Here is a 15,950-nt window from a genome sequence, read left to right on the forward strand (position 1 = left end):
GAACACCCACAGGGTAGCATGGGAATTAGAGTCTGGAAACGTAGCCCTGTCCGCATCTTTGGAGACCTCAATAGAGGGGAGGATTGCCCTAGATTCCACACAACCCAGAAGTGGTGTGGATGACTTGGGCAGGTGACAAGAAGCAGTTCCTGGGTTGACCTTAAAAGAAAGCCTGCTGCTTCACCATAATTGAGTGAGTGAGGGGAACCAGTGGGCATTAAATCCCACATAGCTTGTCACTCTGCAGTCTCCTCCATACATTTGACATTCTTGTGTAATGTGAATAAAGGCAAGCATTACTAGTTTGAGCCAGCTGCCATCTAGGGAACAGTACTTCATGCTTTATTTTCTGGTGGATGTAAATAAGTTTTATAGGAGTTGAGGGCTACAGTACCTGCACAGTCATTGAATGCACCTGAATGTTGCATACATTTCCTAACTGGCTTAATACGGCTTACTGTGAAACATCCATCCATTCCTTCTCAAAATGTCTTAATCCAGTTCTAGATTACATTGTACTCAGAGGCTATCCTAGCCCCTTTGGGCGCAAGGTGAAAAAAACCTCTGAATGGGGTGGCAGAGCATCAAAATTTAAACCCAGTGTCATACCCACTTCTCACTCTTACAGTGCCAGTTTGGAGTTGCAGTTAACTTAATACACATTTTTGGGATATGGAAGGAAAGCCAAAATACCCAGAAGAAAAACCTTGTAAACAAGGTATGAATTTACAAACTCTGCATAAACTGGACTAGGACTCAAACCTAGATTTCCTGGGCTGTCATAAATCAGTGTTAACCACTGTTCCTCCATGACAGCTACTCTGAAAGGTGGTATACAAAAATCAAGATTGATTGAGAAGAATTCGTAATCCAAAAAGCCTGTGCACAAAGAATTTTTTTTTTCCTTTTTAGCGATTTCCCTAATGACAACCAGCTGCTGTTTGAAATCCTGTTTTTTCAAACTGCCTGCTTTCTCTTATTACTGTAGAAGAAAAGGAAATCCCTAATTATGGAGTGCTTGCAAGCTGAGGGTGAATGGGCTGTTGGGACATCAAGATATCTGAATGTGTAGTATCGGGTATGACAGAAGTGTGCCTTGGCGTTTTTTTGGACAACAAATGTATGAAATCCTGCAAAATCGGATTTAAAAGCTCTGGTACTTAAATACTGAAGGGGGTTAGGAGGAAGTCTATAATTGGACCTGCTGGCTACATTTGTCACCAGTGTCCCCGCTGTGATCGTCAAGTTAAATCAAAGTCGGTTCGACAGAAGAAAGGATGTTGTAGACAAAGGTTCCCTGCTGGAGATGTTAACTGCTCTACCATACGATAGCTAGAATATTAAAACTGGCAAGCAGTCCTGTTAAACTGCTTTGGCAGTTTTAGTCCTTCCGTGTTTTTATCTAATGGAACTTGTGCTTTTACATGACGTATGAATATTCCTTTTTTTCGTCTTTTCAAAAGTCTGTTGACTGTCATAGCCAGAAAACCAACTTGAAGTCACACTGATATGAAACAGCATCTACAATATGGCCATAGTGTGAAAATTGCATTAATGTGATTCTTGCAAGCATCTGCAGGTTTTGAATAAATTAACTGTCCTTTTATCTCAGTTTGCACAATTTGTTTTTTTCCACTCCCAATTACTGTTGATTGTTTTTTGCTACAGACATTTCTTAAGCAATCATGCATATGGTTTTTAGTATGTATGTATTGATAGCTCATGCATGAAAAGGCATAATTACAACCTTAGCTGGTCTTTTTGTTTCATGGCACATGCTAGCAAATTACTTTACTAGAATGAGCTCCTTTTAACCCTTTCAGTCCTTCTTTTTATTTTGTGCTTAATCTTGCATTTCTTTTTTAAGCAGACATAAAATTGAGGCAAGGAAAAAAACAACTTCACGTTTATTTACACATGAATACAGTTCTAAGGTTAATCCAAAAAAGTGATTTCAGTAAAACAACAAATAACATAATCGTGGACACCGGTGAACATTTAGAGAAAGTTTATTCCAGACTGAAATTGTGATGCACATTTTCACACAAATAGATGAATAGTGACTAAAATCTGGAACAAGTAATCGAAGTAAAAACCATGATGAATTTTAAAAGTCATTTGATGATAACAGATTTGCTGTTAGCAAAAAATAATAGCTTGATGGACTGAATTGTCTCCTTTCTAGTTCATGTAACTGATGCTATTGTGTGTCTTTGCTCAAAACCTAAGAAAAAAATAAAACGTTGCGTTCAGTATCTTATTAAAAAAACGGAAACATCACTTGTTACCTGGAAGCAGCATCTCCTCCGATATTGGTTTTACTTATAAGGGCAACAACTCAAAGACATTTTCGACTTACATAATGTGACAATTATAATACCATTTGTTGAGTACATGTATGAGATAAAATGTGTTTGTGGTTAATAAGATAGTGGTGTGCCTTGAGATGATTTTGGTTACAAAAAAATGTGCCAAAAAAGGTTGGGAAACACTGATCTAGACAATAGTATGAGGTTAATTTTTTGGCAGGCTTAGTGAAATGACTCAGTTTAATCAGAAGGTAACTGAGAAATCTTCAGGCCTGAAGAAAAGGAGGGCAAAATTTATGTTCAAAGAAATATAGGTATCCTGATCGTAAAGGCAGAATAAGATTTAGGTTGTTGGTGAAGTACAAGACAAGTTAGGTGGGCAAGTTATGTTGTAAGATTTTGGGATTTGTGGATCTTACAATGTGAATTTGTGCTCAGGTGAGATAAGACTGGCAAACTGGCATAGGGCTGGGCATACTGGCATCAAATGTAAAATAAAACTAGGGTGGGAATGACGCTATGGGTTTGGTAAATAATACACTGGGATGCAAGACTTTCGAAAAATCAGAGGACTAATAACTGCATGATGTGGATCTATGGAATACAGTGGAAATGGCCAAGGACTGGGCACTCTATTAGCAGAGGCAGAATAAGGTTTGGATTGGACTTAGGTTATGGATGCGTTATAAAACAGACGGAAGTTCACGTTATTGGAAGATTACAGAGGTGGCGGTAAAGACATTATGGCGAGGGTTTTGGCTGACTGGAAAACTGAGAAAGTTTGCAGAGGACTGGACAATTTAGAGACATGTGTGATATGAAATTTGAGTGGCAGGTGCACCTGTTCCTTTCTGCATCTATAAGGCAAATTAAGGGAAGAATAACAGGACTGTGGATGTAAAAGTTTTGGAGCACAGTAAAAATGGGAAAGCTGGCATCAGACTGGGCAGCATGGTGGAAAGGATATAATACATTTTAGCCTGGATTTGTCCCATGTGTCTTGTACTGGACAGGCGAAAGATGTGCATTGGCACTATGATGAGGACCATGATAGATAGATAGATAGATAGATAGATAGATAGATAGATAGATAGATAGATAGATAGATAGATAGATAGATAGATAGATAGATAGATAGATAGATAGATAGATAGATAGATAGATCATTATAATAAATAGATGTGAAAGGCACTATATAATAGATAAGTGCTTCTTTCGTTTGTTCCCCCCTGAAAAAACTGCACCCCTGGCCAAATTCTTTTCACCAGCCACCACTACTAATGGTTGGTCCAACTGAGTTCAAAGTAATAGAATATTGTTGCGGTCTGTGTTATTCCCCTCAGTAAGTAACATCTCTGTATTTTCTGTATTCAGAGATAAGTTGTTTGCATCTGTTTAGTCTTTTAATTCACTGTCACAACTAAGGATGCTATTGGAGAAATACCATTTGGTCTAAAAGAAATGTATAGCTGGGTATCATCTGCATAAAAGTAAATAAATTAATATTATGTTTCCTAATAATAGTTCCTAATGGAAGCATGTACAACGAAAACAGTAAACATCCAAAAGCAAAGCTCTGCAGGACACCATATTTAACCTCTTAACTATAATGACAGAGCAGTGTCAGCACATTACTGTATGAACTGTAATCAGTCAGATAAATAAGAACTACACCATGCAAGGATGGTGCTTGAGAGCCCAATGTAATTTTTCAGCCTATGTAACAGAATAGAGTGGGCAGTGGTGTCAAAGGCAGCATTTAAGTCTAACAACATTATTCCCAAATTGAATTTCCATTTTCAGAGGATAATAGATTGTTGTTTACAATAAAGGTTTGCGCTGTTTCTGTTCTATAACCAATGTGGAAGACAGGCTGGAATTTCTCAAGTAAATTGTGATGCATAAGGTGAGACTTTATCTCTGTGATAACTATTTTTTCCAAGTATGTTAGAAAAAAGGGCACATTTGTGATACATATTACAATATTACAATCAATACAACATAAATTTCCATATACTGAAATAACAGAAATTTCTCATGAAAGTAATATCTCCGTTCATTGTCCAGAACTAGCATATAAGATATTGCCTTTAAAAGTTTGTTTCTTAACCTTTAAGAAGTAAAATCCTAGTGCTATAGATATTTGCAGTACTGTTATTTATTATATGTATTTATTTTTATGTCATGCTGCCCTAAGTACCTTCCTCTATTCATACTTGGAGTGTGTGCGTGCGTGTGTATGTGCGTGTGCGTGTGTGTGTGTGTGTGTGTGTGTGTGTGTGTGTGTGTGTGTGTGTGTGTGTGTGTGTGTGCATTACATCCCGATATGTGGATCTGCAGGGTGTAACAGAGTTTTAGTGCTTGAAATGAAGAAAAATTAAAACATCCACATTAAGAAAGCATTTATATGACTGTTAAAGGATATGCCCAGGGTTTTGTTTTAGGCTTCAAAATGATGTCCAGGTAAATGTTTCAGCGTGTTTTCCATTTTGTGTAGACACTATTATTAATACATATTAAATATTTTTAGAAGTGTTGACTTTTTAGCTTTCTTTCAGCTTTTATTTCTTATTATATTTGACAAGATTTAACATTTTCATTAGAATACGTTCTTCTCCTCTAATATATTGTGTGGAAAACCAGCCCTGGCACAGACAAGCAGACACCAATGTTCCAAACACATACACGTTTATTTACAATATATACAAGTTTCCATTCCCGCACACAACCCAGTGTCCCTTCACTACATACACCCAAGTCCGGACCTTCCACTAGTCCGTCCTTCCTTCACCACCTCCACTCTTCTCCTCCGAGCTTTGTCCACTTCCACCCAACTCCAGCTAATGACTGGAGGGAGGCAGCCTCTTTTATGCCCACCCGGACGTGCTCCAGGTGCCCCCTGATAAGCTTCCTGTGGCCCTTCCTGGTGTTGCGGAAGTGCTGCATGAGCACACGGAAGCACTCTGGGTGTCCCTGGTAATACTTCTGCAAGCACTTCCGGGTGTGGCGGAAGTGCTGATGTCCAGGGCTTCTCAGTCGCCTGGGCCCCCCCAGGCGATGGCCATGGGCCCCTATAGGGTTGAGCTTCCATGCTCCATTCCTGTGGCCCCAATACCAACCAAGGTGGCTGCCCTCTTGTGGTCCGGGGGAGGTATAGTCCCTCTCCCGATCCTTCTAGGCATACCAGCTGGGCACAGCCCCCAGCTGCTCCCCACAATTGCTTTCCCATATATTTGAACAATTGAAGGGAAGTTATACTTTCTGCTCTAAGACTAATTCTGGTATAGGAAAATAATTGAATATTTTGTTTGCAGTTACAAATTAAAATATGTACCTGCTGTATTTAGAGCTCTGTTTCTTCTTTTTATTATAGTTTTTTCTCCTTGTGCACATGTTTTTTATTCTGGAAATCTTATAAAATCTTCACAAGTATTAGCTGGTAACTCCTGGCTTTCCTGTTGTAGGTAGATTAACACACTGAACAGTTATGTTTAGCTCTTAGCATGGCAAGATTGGGTAGAATTCTGCCTTTCAGACTTACATGCTGATTTTTGTAAGACTGAAAGGCTTTGCATCATCATTGTGGTCATTGTTGCTATAATAGGTATCAATTTGCTTACTACATTACAGAAAATACCACTGGTTTTATAGTAGCTTGTAATAAAGAGCAGGCCCTTACTGTCTTACAAATGTATTTTTTTCCAGATCAAGAAACTTTGCCTCATACCGATTCCAAGACCTGTCCTCTCAAGCCGTTGTCCTGTGTCAGGAAGATTGAATGCACACTAACAGCCCCCGGGAAAGAACCAACAGATTGCATATCAGCAAGATAATAGAAACCTACAGATTAGAAATTGTCAAGATCTACTACCTTTGTCCTACTTCAAAATTTATTAGCTGGTAAGATATTTTTCTGCAGGCCTTCAGTTTAATTATATTTAAAGTTTACACTAAAAAGAATCAGTATTCTTGCAGTCTCTCCTTTCATGTTTTTAGAGATATGTCTTAGAGGAGGTATAGGAAAGGTGCCCTCTGTTTAACATTGCCTTAAGCCAACTCAAATTATAATGTGGAGCAAAGAACAAATAATATAAGATGGTTAGCTGCACCAACCACTTGCCTCTGTGGAGATCCTTCCCAAACTCTGTATTTAGAGTCTGTTTCTTTTTGTGTCATAATATAAATTTGATGGGAGACATCTTTTGGACTGAATGCTGTAGAACCAAGAAGCCAAAAAGGAAACCATTCAGGAAGTACAATTCTGGCCAATAAGAAGCATGTAGCATGTAATCTGCCCTCTTACTCAACCTCTACAGCAACGTAATAGATGGGGGAAAATGAATTATTCATCTGAAAATCAAGCTTAGAGAGAATTCATATTTTCTGCGTAAATTAAATCTTATAGCTTGAAAAAAGTAATATGTTAGCTTAACATTTACTTTGGTGTTAAAGACTTTCTACACATCTTCCTCAGAAATCCTGCTTAAACAGTATTTTACCAAAACATTAGTAGCATCTGTTATGTTTCCTGATTTTTCTGTCATTTTAGAGTTTCTTTCTTAAAATGGTGTCTCACTCCATTAAAAAGTATAAATGCATAATGTGACCAGGTTATTTCTTTGTCTACATATGTGTTATATAATGAAAAGATGTGATTCTTATTTCTTGGCCAGTTAATAGTTGAGTTACTGGAGCAATCTATATATTATTTGTTATTCCTTTATATACACAATAGACATATCTGCCACATCACAGGCTTATTATTATATATTTTACAAAAGAAATGCCATTTCATTATCTTGAAGATTAGGTATGCATTCACCTAAGAAACTGAACTTTATGTATTAAAGCTGTTTCAAAATGAAGAAATGGCATACGAGAACATTACTGAAGAACAAGGTAAGAGCCTGATTTGCTTTTAAAATGCATTTTAGCTTATTCAGCTCTCAGAAAGCTTGGGTGTGTACACAGTTAATCTTATGTCGTACGTTATTAAATGTTTGTGAGGAATATGGCATGAAAACCAGAATGCTGAGTGAAACAAGAAAACAGAGAAACAAATTTACAACTGATCACTCCCTTGGCTTTTTTGTTGAAAGAAGTGTGGTAAAAAGCTGACTCCACATTTTTTGTTTCATACATGAAAAGACATCACAATCCCGATGTGCCAAGTGTCACTCCTTACAGTTTCTTTTCTTCATTCTTTTTCTTGCTTACTAATTCATTTCTAGGCCAACAGATTAGCCTTCCCATAGATTTTGATCCATTATAAAATGTGTTTATCCCAAATGTTGGTCAAGCTTGGGTCACCTAGCATGTTTTTCATATGCAGCTAAGGGAGCTGTACGGTATTTGGGGCTGTACCCTGCCTCTATTTTGGACCACTCATATTAAGTTTTTATTTTAAGATGTCCCATTAATACCATCCTTCTTTAGCTGACTTCTGTTTTCTATAGAATGGTGACCCTTTTATAATCTCTGGTCTTTGGTGGTCGTAATAGTAAATTCTGGAGGGGGGTGGTGCTTGAGGTTCTGTATTTAAGAAGATTAAATGTTTTGGTGTCTGATAGAAATAAATTAGAAAGGATAAGGAACAGTCGTATGAACTGGAAGTAGAGTAACTTGATAGTTTTTTTGTACTTGGTATGCTTATTGATTAAAAGTAAGTAACAAACTGGTTGCGGTGATAAGCTGATGTATGATCTTTGCATTTTCTCCTCAGCGTTCTGGAAGCAACTAATAGGAAGGTTAGTTTGGGGCAGAATGTTGTTGGTAACATCTAAAGTGCCTTAAGGGAAGACGAATCTGCTAGACCTGAATGGGAGTGTTGGAGCCATTCTTAAAGGATACGAGGGAGTTCAAAATTATACTGGTTTTGATGTAAGAGTTGACATACAGAGATGATTCTGGGGTTCATTGATGAGTAGGGATGAGCAGGAAATCTTGAAAAATATGAGCGTGTTTCATGGAGAAATCTGAAAGTATGGAACTAAATGAGAAGTTAATTTGTCGAGACATTCCTACCAAGGACAAGAAAGTTCATGTAAACATTTGGCATGATCAGTAAGTGGGAAGTGGTGACCTGTTTGAAAAAGAAAACAGAATTTGCGTGTAGATGTGCGAAATGACAGGCTAGACATAAGGAGACCTGGTGGTGAAATGCTGATGGAGCTGTGGCAATTTAGTGGGGGAGGAGGAGGAGGACAAGGAAATGATAAAAAACAAAGTAAACTGAAGGCAGCACATGAATATAAAGGCCTCAGAGTGAAAATGAGTAGAAAGAAGTGTGAGTTTTTAAGTGAGTAACAGAATAAGGAAGAGAAAAAATTACTTATACAGTATTGCGAAGCAGATGGCAACATAAATACAGGATGTAATGGATGTGAATTGGTTAAACAAAATGATAAAGAAGAAGCAAGGTACAATAAAGTGCAAGGCCTTTCTTGACTTCCTTCACAGATTTAGAAGACAAAGTTAATGGAAATGTTGTGATGTGTGGGTCCTGCAGAATAATCCAGACTTTATAATGGACAGGTAAGGTGGGTGAGAGAGTGAGTTGAGCCGCAACAGAGGTTTGTGGCGGTGTAAGTTTTTTAGAGTAAAAAAAGTATAACTCAGGCTCTCTGGGTGTACATGTTTGTGTAGCCCCGGGAGGTTTAATGGGAAGATTGAGGCTGATCGTGCCTGCACATGAATGTGCAGTTAGTTCCAGTTTCCTCATTGGCTGTCCGTGGGTCATAATTAGGACACTGTGCTTAAAGGAGAGTCTGAATGAGGGACAGGGAGTGAACAGACCAAAAGAACTCTGAATGGAATAGACTGGAGAAAGCAGAATCAAGGTGTTCGAGCCAGCATAGTGGAGGGGAAGCAGGCATTCAGTTGGTCCATGAGAAAGTGAGGGGAATAATAATCCGGGGTGGATTGTTCCCTGCTGGATAGCCTGGAGGATCAGGGCAATCATGACATGTCCTACTAGGGATCCAGTAGATGCCAGAAGTGACATAAGGGAAGACAAATGTCCAGCTCCAAAGGAGAAGGAGGCAGTCAGGACAAGAGCTGTAAGATGGGACCACAGCTGCTGGTGCCTCTGCCAGCTGAGAAGATCAATTAGGTGAGCTGGGGAGAGAAAAAGAGAAACACACACTGGGCCCTGAGAGTGTGGTTTGGGAAGACAGAGAAACAACAAAAAGAAACTCAATATCTTTATGATTTTACTCTGGATTTCCAATAGTTTTGTTGATTTTTATATTCATGGAAGAGCATTGGTTTTAATGGAACTTTTTATTGAATTATTTTTAATGCACATTGGTCTTGCTTGCTTGTGTTTGTATTGCCCGGCTCACCTCGGAAATGGCTATTGGAGGTCCTGGGTTCAAGGCAGGATTTCAGCTGCAGCTTATTCGGACTGTCACAGAGTGCATTACAGAAAAGAATTAGACTTCAGAGTACAGTTTGTGAACCACAGTTTTGTTTCCTGCACTGTTAGTTGAAAGCGGACACAATCTTCCTTGGGATACAAATGCAAGTAAATCAATGAGTGAGGGAAAATAAGCTTAATTACATATTGGATAAGGTATTGGACAAGACACCAAAATGAATAGTAAGATGGCTATTAAAAAATGAAGATGTGGAGTTATGGCTAGTGTTTGTAGTGTTGTTATATTCAGAGTGAAGAATGGTAATCGGGATGGACTGTGTATGTAGGGAAAAGTTATTGAATAAAGGTAAGGCTTTATTTTGTAAGTTTATTACAGTATTCTTGTATCATTGGAGGGACTTGCCATAAGAGTTCATGTGTGCTGGTGATATTTTTCTGATGGCTGAAAGTGAAACCTAACTGAAGTTAAAAAACAAAATGAAAACAAAAATGAAAAGCTCAAAGTTGAAAGGTAAATGGTGGTTGTATTGACCTTGTGTTTTTTCCAGTAAAGATACAGTTTGCTGGAAGTAGATTTATTAAAGGTGTAGTTTTCTGGTACTGAGAACAAATTATATTCTCTAAAGGTGTTCTGGAGGTGTTGGATGTGTGTGGTGCAAATGTAAGATAGACTTGATCTATTGGGCTTGTTTTAAAGGAATTCTGCAACTGAAATAATCTGTTCAGTATAAACAGAGCTGCACACTCACCTAGACAAGACAAGAAGTCTGATTGAGCATTTCATAATTGTTAAAATTATTAATGGTAAAGAGTCAGTGGAGTTTGAGAAGGTGGAATGTGCGTCCAGGAGGCCACACAACTATGCATGTATTCTGACTTAATGGATGAATCTTTCTGGCATAGAACTGAAAAGTTTTTACAAGCTCTATTATGATTTGTATACTATATAAATGTAAAATGAGAATACAAAAAGTTCACAATGACTGTGATATGAATAAGTAAATTTCCAAATTTTTACTGTGAGACAAGATTATGAATGCATTGCGGAAAGAAGTGACTAATGTGAAGATGTAGCCTATTTCCCTTTACCATTTCCCTTTACCACATAATTAGTGGTTAGTGCATGTACAGCAAAAGGAAGAGAATGACTTGATGAAACAGTGCACTGTTGATGAGATGATGCGAGAGGGACATGGGGAAGGATTACATGAGCTTTTGAGTCTTTACCTTAAGGATGCCCAAGAACACTGAATGTGGGAGAAGAAAATGCGAAGGTGCTCCTGGACAAAGAGTGTGTGAACTCCAATTGTGGTTATTAAATAAGGCGTTATGGCTTGTCATTTATAAACATTATTGTTGGATATACAAATACTACATACTGTCTGGATATTGACCTTTGGCAGAAAACATTACTGCCAAGCAGTGAGCTCATACTGCAACTGTTTAATTATTCAACAAAGTGTAAGAAAACATTCCTTCTAGTGTTTGAAGTTTGCTGCTAATAGCTTGTTACAGAGAATTCTTTATTTTGGAGACAATTCTCTATATTGCAGGATTATATTGCCTTGGCTTGTCAGGGCAGCATTTTAGACTGATAAAATATCTAGGACTATCTTGTGTCAGTGAGGATTCATGACTTTGCTGCTCTTTTGTGTTTCTGGAAGCGGTGACATTTGATAAATTGATGCCCAGTTATTTTATATCCACATGATGCAGTTTCATCTTTTTGTTCATTTTTTCATTTACTTCAGGAAAGTTAAATTAAAGGTAACACTGAGTGTACTATTATTTTGCTCATTTTTACATTGAAAGGTGAGTTCTTTTTGTGTCAGTAGGCATAAACTGGACAATAGCGTGTGTGTGTGTGTATTGAATAATTACAATACAGTAAATCTCAACCTGCACTTTTAAATGAATTTAATTTTCTTAAGAAAGGTCAGTACGTTGAAAATCCTACATAGCTTTAAAATATGACTTAGAAATGCATGGTTGTGTTTCAATGAGTATACGTTTGAGTTCTGAGTCAGTCAGCAAGGGATGCAACATGAGCCTTTCATGTTCTTCTTCACAGTTTAATAAAGTATATTGACACATTTCCCTCAAGGCCAAGAAAAGAATCTATCATGAAACAAAGCAGACCTCATAAACTAGATAGAGAATAATATCAAATGATGTGATGTTTATATTATATTCTTGCTTACTTTAAAAGCACTTGTGATAGTGCTCGCCCTTAAAGATGCTACATAAAATGTGGTTGACTGATTACTTGTTGAGGTGGTTTAACCATTTTGCTGGAATGCCCCACCTTACTGTCTTCCCAGCTATACTAAGTGTAGCCCACAGGGAGAAGGTCCAGAAGCAGCACATGTTCTGGGAGAATCTGAGACTCCCACAGGTAGAGATAGAAAATGTTTCTGGTGATCAGGAGGCCTGGTCTGTGAAGTTCAGTATGTTGCCACTATTACCAGGTAAAGTGCACTGCAAAAAATGAAATCTTAACAAGCCAGACAATCTTGAAAAGAAATAATAGATCTTGTTTTTTTTATTTTAAGAATAACTGACTTGAGTAGATTTGAATGTGTAAGATATATAATCTCATTTTTAGAAAATTTAATAAGTTAACAAGTTAAACTTTCTCACTGTATTGGCAGATAATTTTGCTTGATTCTAATACCTGCAAGAAAAAGGTATTAGAATCAAGCAAAATTATCTGCCAATACAGTGAGAAAGTTTAACTTGTTAACTTGTTAAATTTTCTAAAAATGAGATTATATATCTTACACATTCAAATCTACTCAAGTCAGTTATTCTTAAAATAAAAAAAACAAGATCTATTATTTCTTTTCAAGATTGTCTGGCTTGTTAAGATTTCATTTTTTGCAGTGTGAATAGAACATGATGAAGTGATGGAGATCCTGATTTCAGGTGGTCAGCCTGGAAACTGAAGAGCTAAACATATTTTTCTTGTTCAGATACCAATGCTTTGTTGTATGGTGAAGAAAAATTAATTTGATCTGCCTATTCATGAAAAACATGTGAAAACTGTCTGCCTTGCATTGTAATAAACTGAGAAAGAGTCCAGTATGGGCAAAACAGACAAGAGTATTAGAAGGGCATACGCGTCCTAGCAGAATGTCATGCATAGCATTTTATAGGATAGCTAAAGCAGCATTATATATGATCTAATTACACATTAATGTTGATTGACTCTTGAACAGCACTCAAAAAGAAATTGTTTTTTCACTCAAATGCAATAATACTGCCCTGCAGAATGAACAGCTGAACCCATATAAATGTAATTTTGGCCAGGTTTCTTTTTTTTTCCTCCTGGTTATGTGACACAGATAGCATTATTAATTGATAATTATTAAAAAAAAAATAATAGTAATAAGCAAGTGCAACAGTTTTGTAGTAGGCAAATTGCACAATTCTACTACTTCAAGCAGCTGTAATCTCAGTGCTGCTCTTGAACTTCAATACTGTAATAAAGTCGCAGCATCAGGCAGGCAGCCAGCCTGCATACTGTATTTGACAAGTGAGACTCTGACTCTTAACACAGCCAGCCAACGGCATTCTTTCAAAGGAGTTCACTGTGTTGTTGCTATAGATGTGATGTCACTTCACTACTAACACATGGTTGGTTATTCTCTGTTTCAGATAACTGGCTGGGTTGAACACAAAGGAAAAGACAGGATTCTTACTTTCCCCGTTTCTTCATCTAAAAGAAATCAGTGGAGCAGATTAATACAGACTTGTGTCTGGTGGTCCTTTTCCCTTTTTTTTATTTTGCACAAAGGCTGTCTTCAAAGAAAGCACTGCATTTAATGAGCTGTGAGATGAGGCCTTGCTGCTAACAATCAGAGGACAGCGAATTCATCATCCATTCATCGGGCTTGATGTATATGTTTCTATCCAGCACTCTCAGGGGAGCCTACCACGGAATTCAAAACGGCTGCTGGGGAAAGACCATCAGACATGCCTACAGAAACACTACAGACAGATAGCATGGTCAAACCCACAGGTCAGACCACTACCTTTGCATCGGCTGTCCCACTACGGATACTAAACAAAGGGCCAGACTATTTCCGTCGGCAGGCAGAACCCAATCCTAAAAGACTGAGCGCAGTGGAGAGACTGGAAGCAGACAAGGCTAAATACGTGAAGAGTCAAGAGGTGATTAATGCAAAGCAGGAACCCGTGAAACCCGCTGTCTTGGCCAAGCCACCAGTTTGTCAGGCGACAAAACGAGCAGGGAGCAGTCCATCCTTGAAGGCCTCAAACAATAACTCCAAGAGTGATAGTAGTCTAAAAAGAGAGAATTTAAACCTAGAAATTCTGAAAAATATCATAAACAGCTCAGAGGGTTCATCCTCGGGGACAGTTCACAAACACAGTTCCAGAAGCTGGGCGCCACACAGATCGGAATCAACTGAGCTCAACAGGCGTTCTTTTGCTGAATCTCTGAAGGTGTTCCCTACCCAAGGTCACTCAAGCCCACATGGAAGCAATCTAAACCTTAGTAAACGGCTATTTGAAGAGCAGTCAAGTGATTCATCTTTGCATGTTTCCCATAGTTCATCAGACATTAGAAGAATATGCAATGGAAAGCCATTGAAAGCAACACCTAGTAGTAGTTCTGCTCCACCTCTTCCACCAAAACCCAGTTTTACAGCTTGTAATACTCTAAAATCTCCTGAGAATGACTCTATGGAGCCAGACAGTGCAGTAGGTCGGAGACCATCATTGCACAGGTCTAAATCAGATCTAAGTGATAGATATGCCCGCGCCAGTGCTGACGTTGAACGATTTTTTAACTACTGCGGACTGGATCCTGAAGAACTTGAAAATTTTGGTGTGGAGAACTTTACACGAGCAAACTCGGATATAATCTCTCTCAACTTTCGCAGTGCAAGTATGATTAGTTCAGACTGTGACCAGTCAAGACACAGCAATGATGACTTAACAGATGATGAAGACGCTAATGAGAGAGTGCCATACGGCATCTCTGCAGTCGAACGAAATGCCAGGGTCATCAAGTGGCTTTACAGCATTAAGCAAGCTCGAGAATCGCAAAAAGTGTCTCATGTGTGAGAAAGGAGCTACAACCTTTTTAGTTTATGTTTTTGTTTGGTTTCATTTTAATTTGTATTTAGTCTGTGAATGTTCTGTTTGTGGAAGGTTGTGAAGTCAGTTTAAGTTACACATTTTTTAATTGCTTTGCGTTATGAGTACAGTGTCTAACAGAAACTGCATGCTTGTCAAGAAGTAAGCTGAGTGAGCTTTTCCCAAAAAAAAAAAGTTATATGGGAATGGAGACAGCAGTTTTGGCCTAATATGGGTTTGAAAATAGGACCAACCAAATTAAAAAAATAAAGAAATGTTAAGATTACAGCTCCACTAGCTACAACGTTAGGCCATTTACCATGACACTTGAGATGCACATAATCAAAGCCATATCAGTGTAATAGCAGTAGCTCAAACAAGATGTAATCAGCAGTAAAATTAACCAGCGCTTGGCAGCACTGTCAGATGTATATAAAGTTGTGGGCTGTGGAAGCATGTTACAGTCCTAGTAAGTAGAAAACTCAACAACGTAGCTTTCTCATGTCCAGTCTTGCACAGACCATGTGGTAAACTCTGTATCTTATACTGTCATCACCATTTTCTGTCTTCCATTTACTGTAGCTCTATCATCCTCTGCTCTGACTGACAGCGCTTGTGTGGTACTGTACAATAGAATGGAAGTCAAGTGAGTGACCTCATTACATGTAGTATTTGTGGTTCACATACCTTAGAGCACTGTTGAAACATTTCATCAGCTGTGGAAAACTAGATTTTTTTTACTATTATTGTGTAAATGCTGTAAGGATTTGTATATACTTTGAAGTTGTTACCAAAATCTGTAAAGCAGAGTCTGTTATGCTAATAAATAGCTCTTGATGCAAGTCTTTTATCTTGTTTTTTCCATTGTTCATTTGCTCGTTAGTATTTTAAATTACAGTTGTCCTTAAAATAATACCCTATATAAGTGTTACTTTATTTGCATTACTTCTTTACATATTCATAATGTCACTGCTTGAAAATTATTAGCTTACCATATACCTCATGTATTCTCTTATAAAATAATGATGTATTTTTTTAATTTCACATTTTTGCCAAGTATTGTATTTGTTCTATTAATATGTCAGCAAAAGAAGAGATTCAGCTACGAAAGAGAGGGCAAGAATGAGTTTGAAAGAGGGACGCAGCAAGTGAGTGAGTTA

General features: G+C 37.9%; 1 protein-coding gene across 7 annotated transcripts in view; it reads left to right on the forward strand.

Annotated features, from left to right (window-relative positions):
* fam110b (family with sequence similarity 110 member B) overlaps nucleotides 1–15,632 on the forward strand; it is a 177,867-nt gene extending 162,235 nt beyond the window's left edge. For 5 of the 7 annotated variants that reach the window (XM_028803550.2, XM_028803552.2, XM_051929070.1 and 2 more), the window contains 2 exons: nucleotides 6,015–6,209; nucleotides 13,345–15,632. In XM_028803550.2, the coding sequence (XP_028659383.1) occupies nucleotides 13,663–14,778 (1,116 nt within the window). In that variant the 5' untranslated portion in view covers nucleotides 6,015–6,209; nucleotides 13,345–13,662 and the 3' untranslated portion in view covers nucleotides 14,779–15,632. Of the gene's footprint in view, nucleotides 1–6,014; nucleotides 6,210–7,159; nucleotides 7,209–13,344 lie in introns of all 7 variants that reach the window. The other 2 variants (XM_051929069.1, XM_051929071.1) reach the window with 2 other exon arrangements.
* The last annotated feature ends 318 nt before the right edge of the window (nucleotides 15,633–15,950 follow it).

The sequence above is a fragment of the Erpetoichthys calabaricus genome, chromosome 6, assembly GCF_900747795.2.
Source record: "Erpetoichthys calabaricus chromosome 6, fErpCal1.3, whole genome shotgun sequence".
Classification (NCBI taxonomy): domain Eukaryota; kingdom Metazoa; phylum Chordata; class Cladistia; order Polypteriformes; family Polypteridae; genus Erpetoichthys; species Erpetoichthys calabaricus.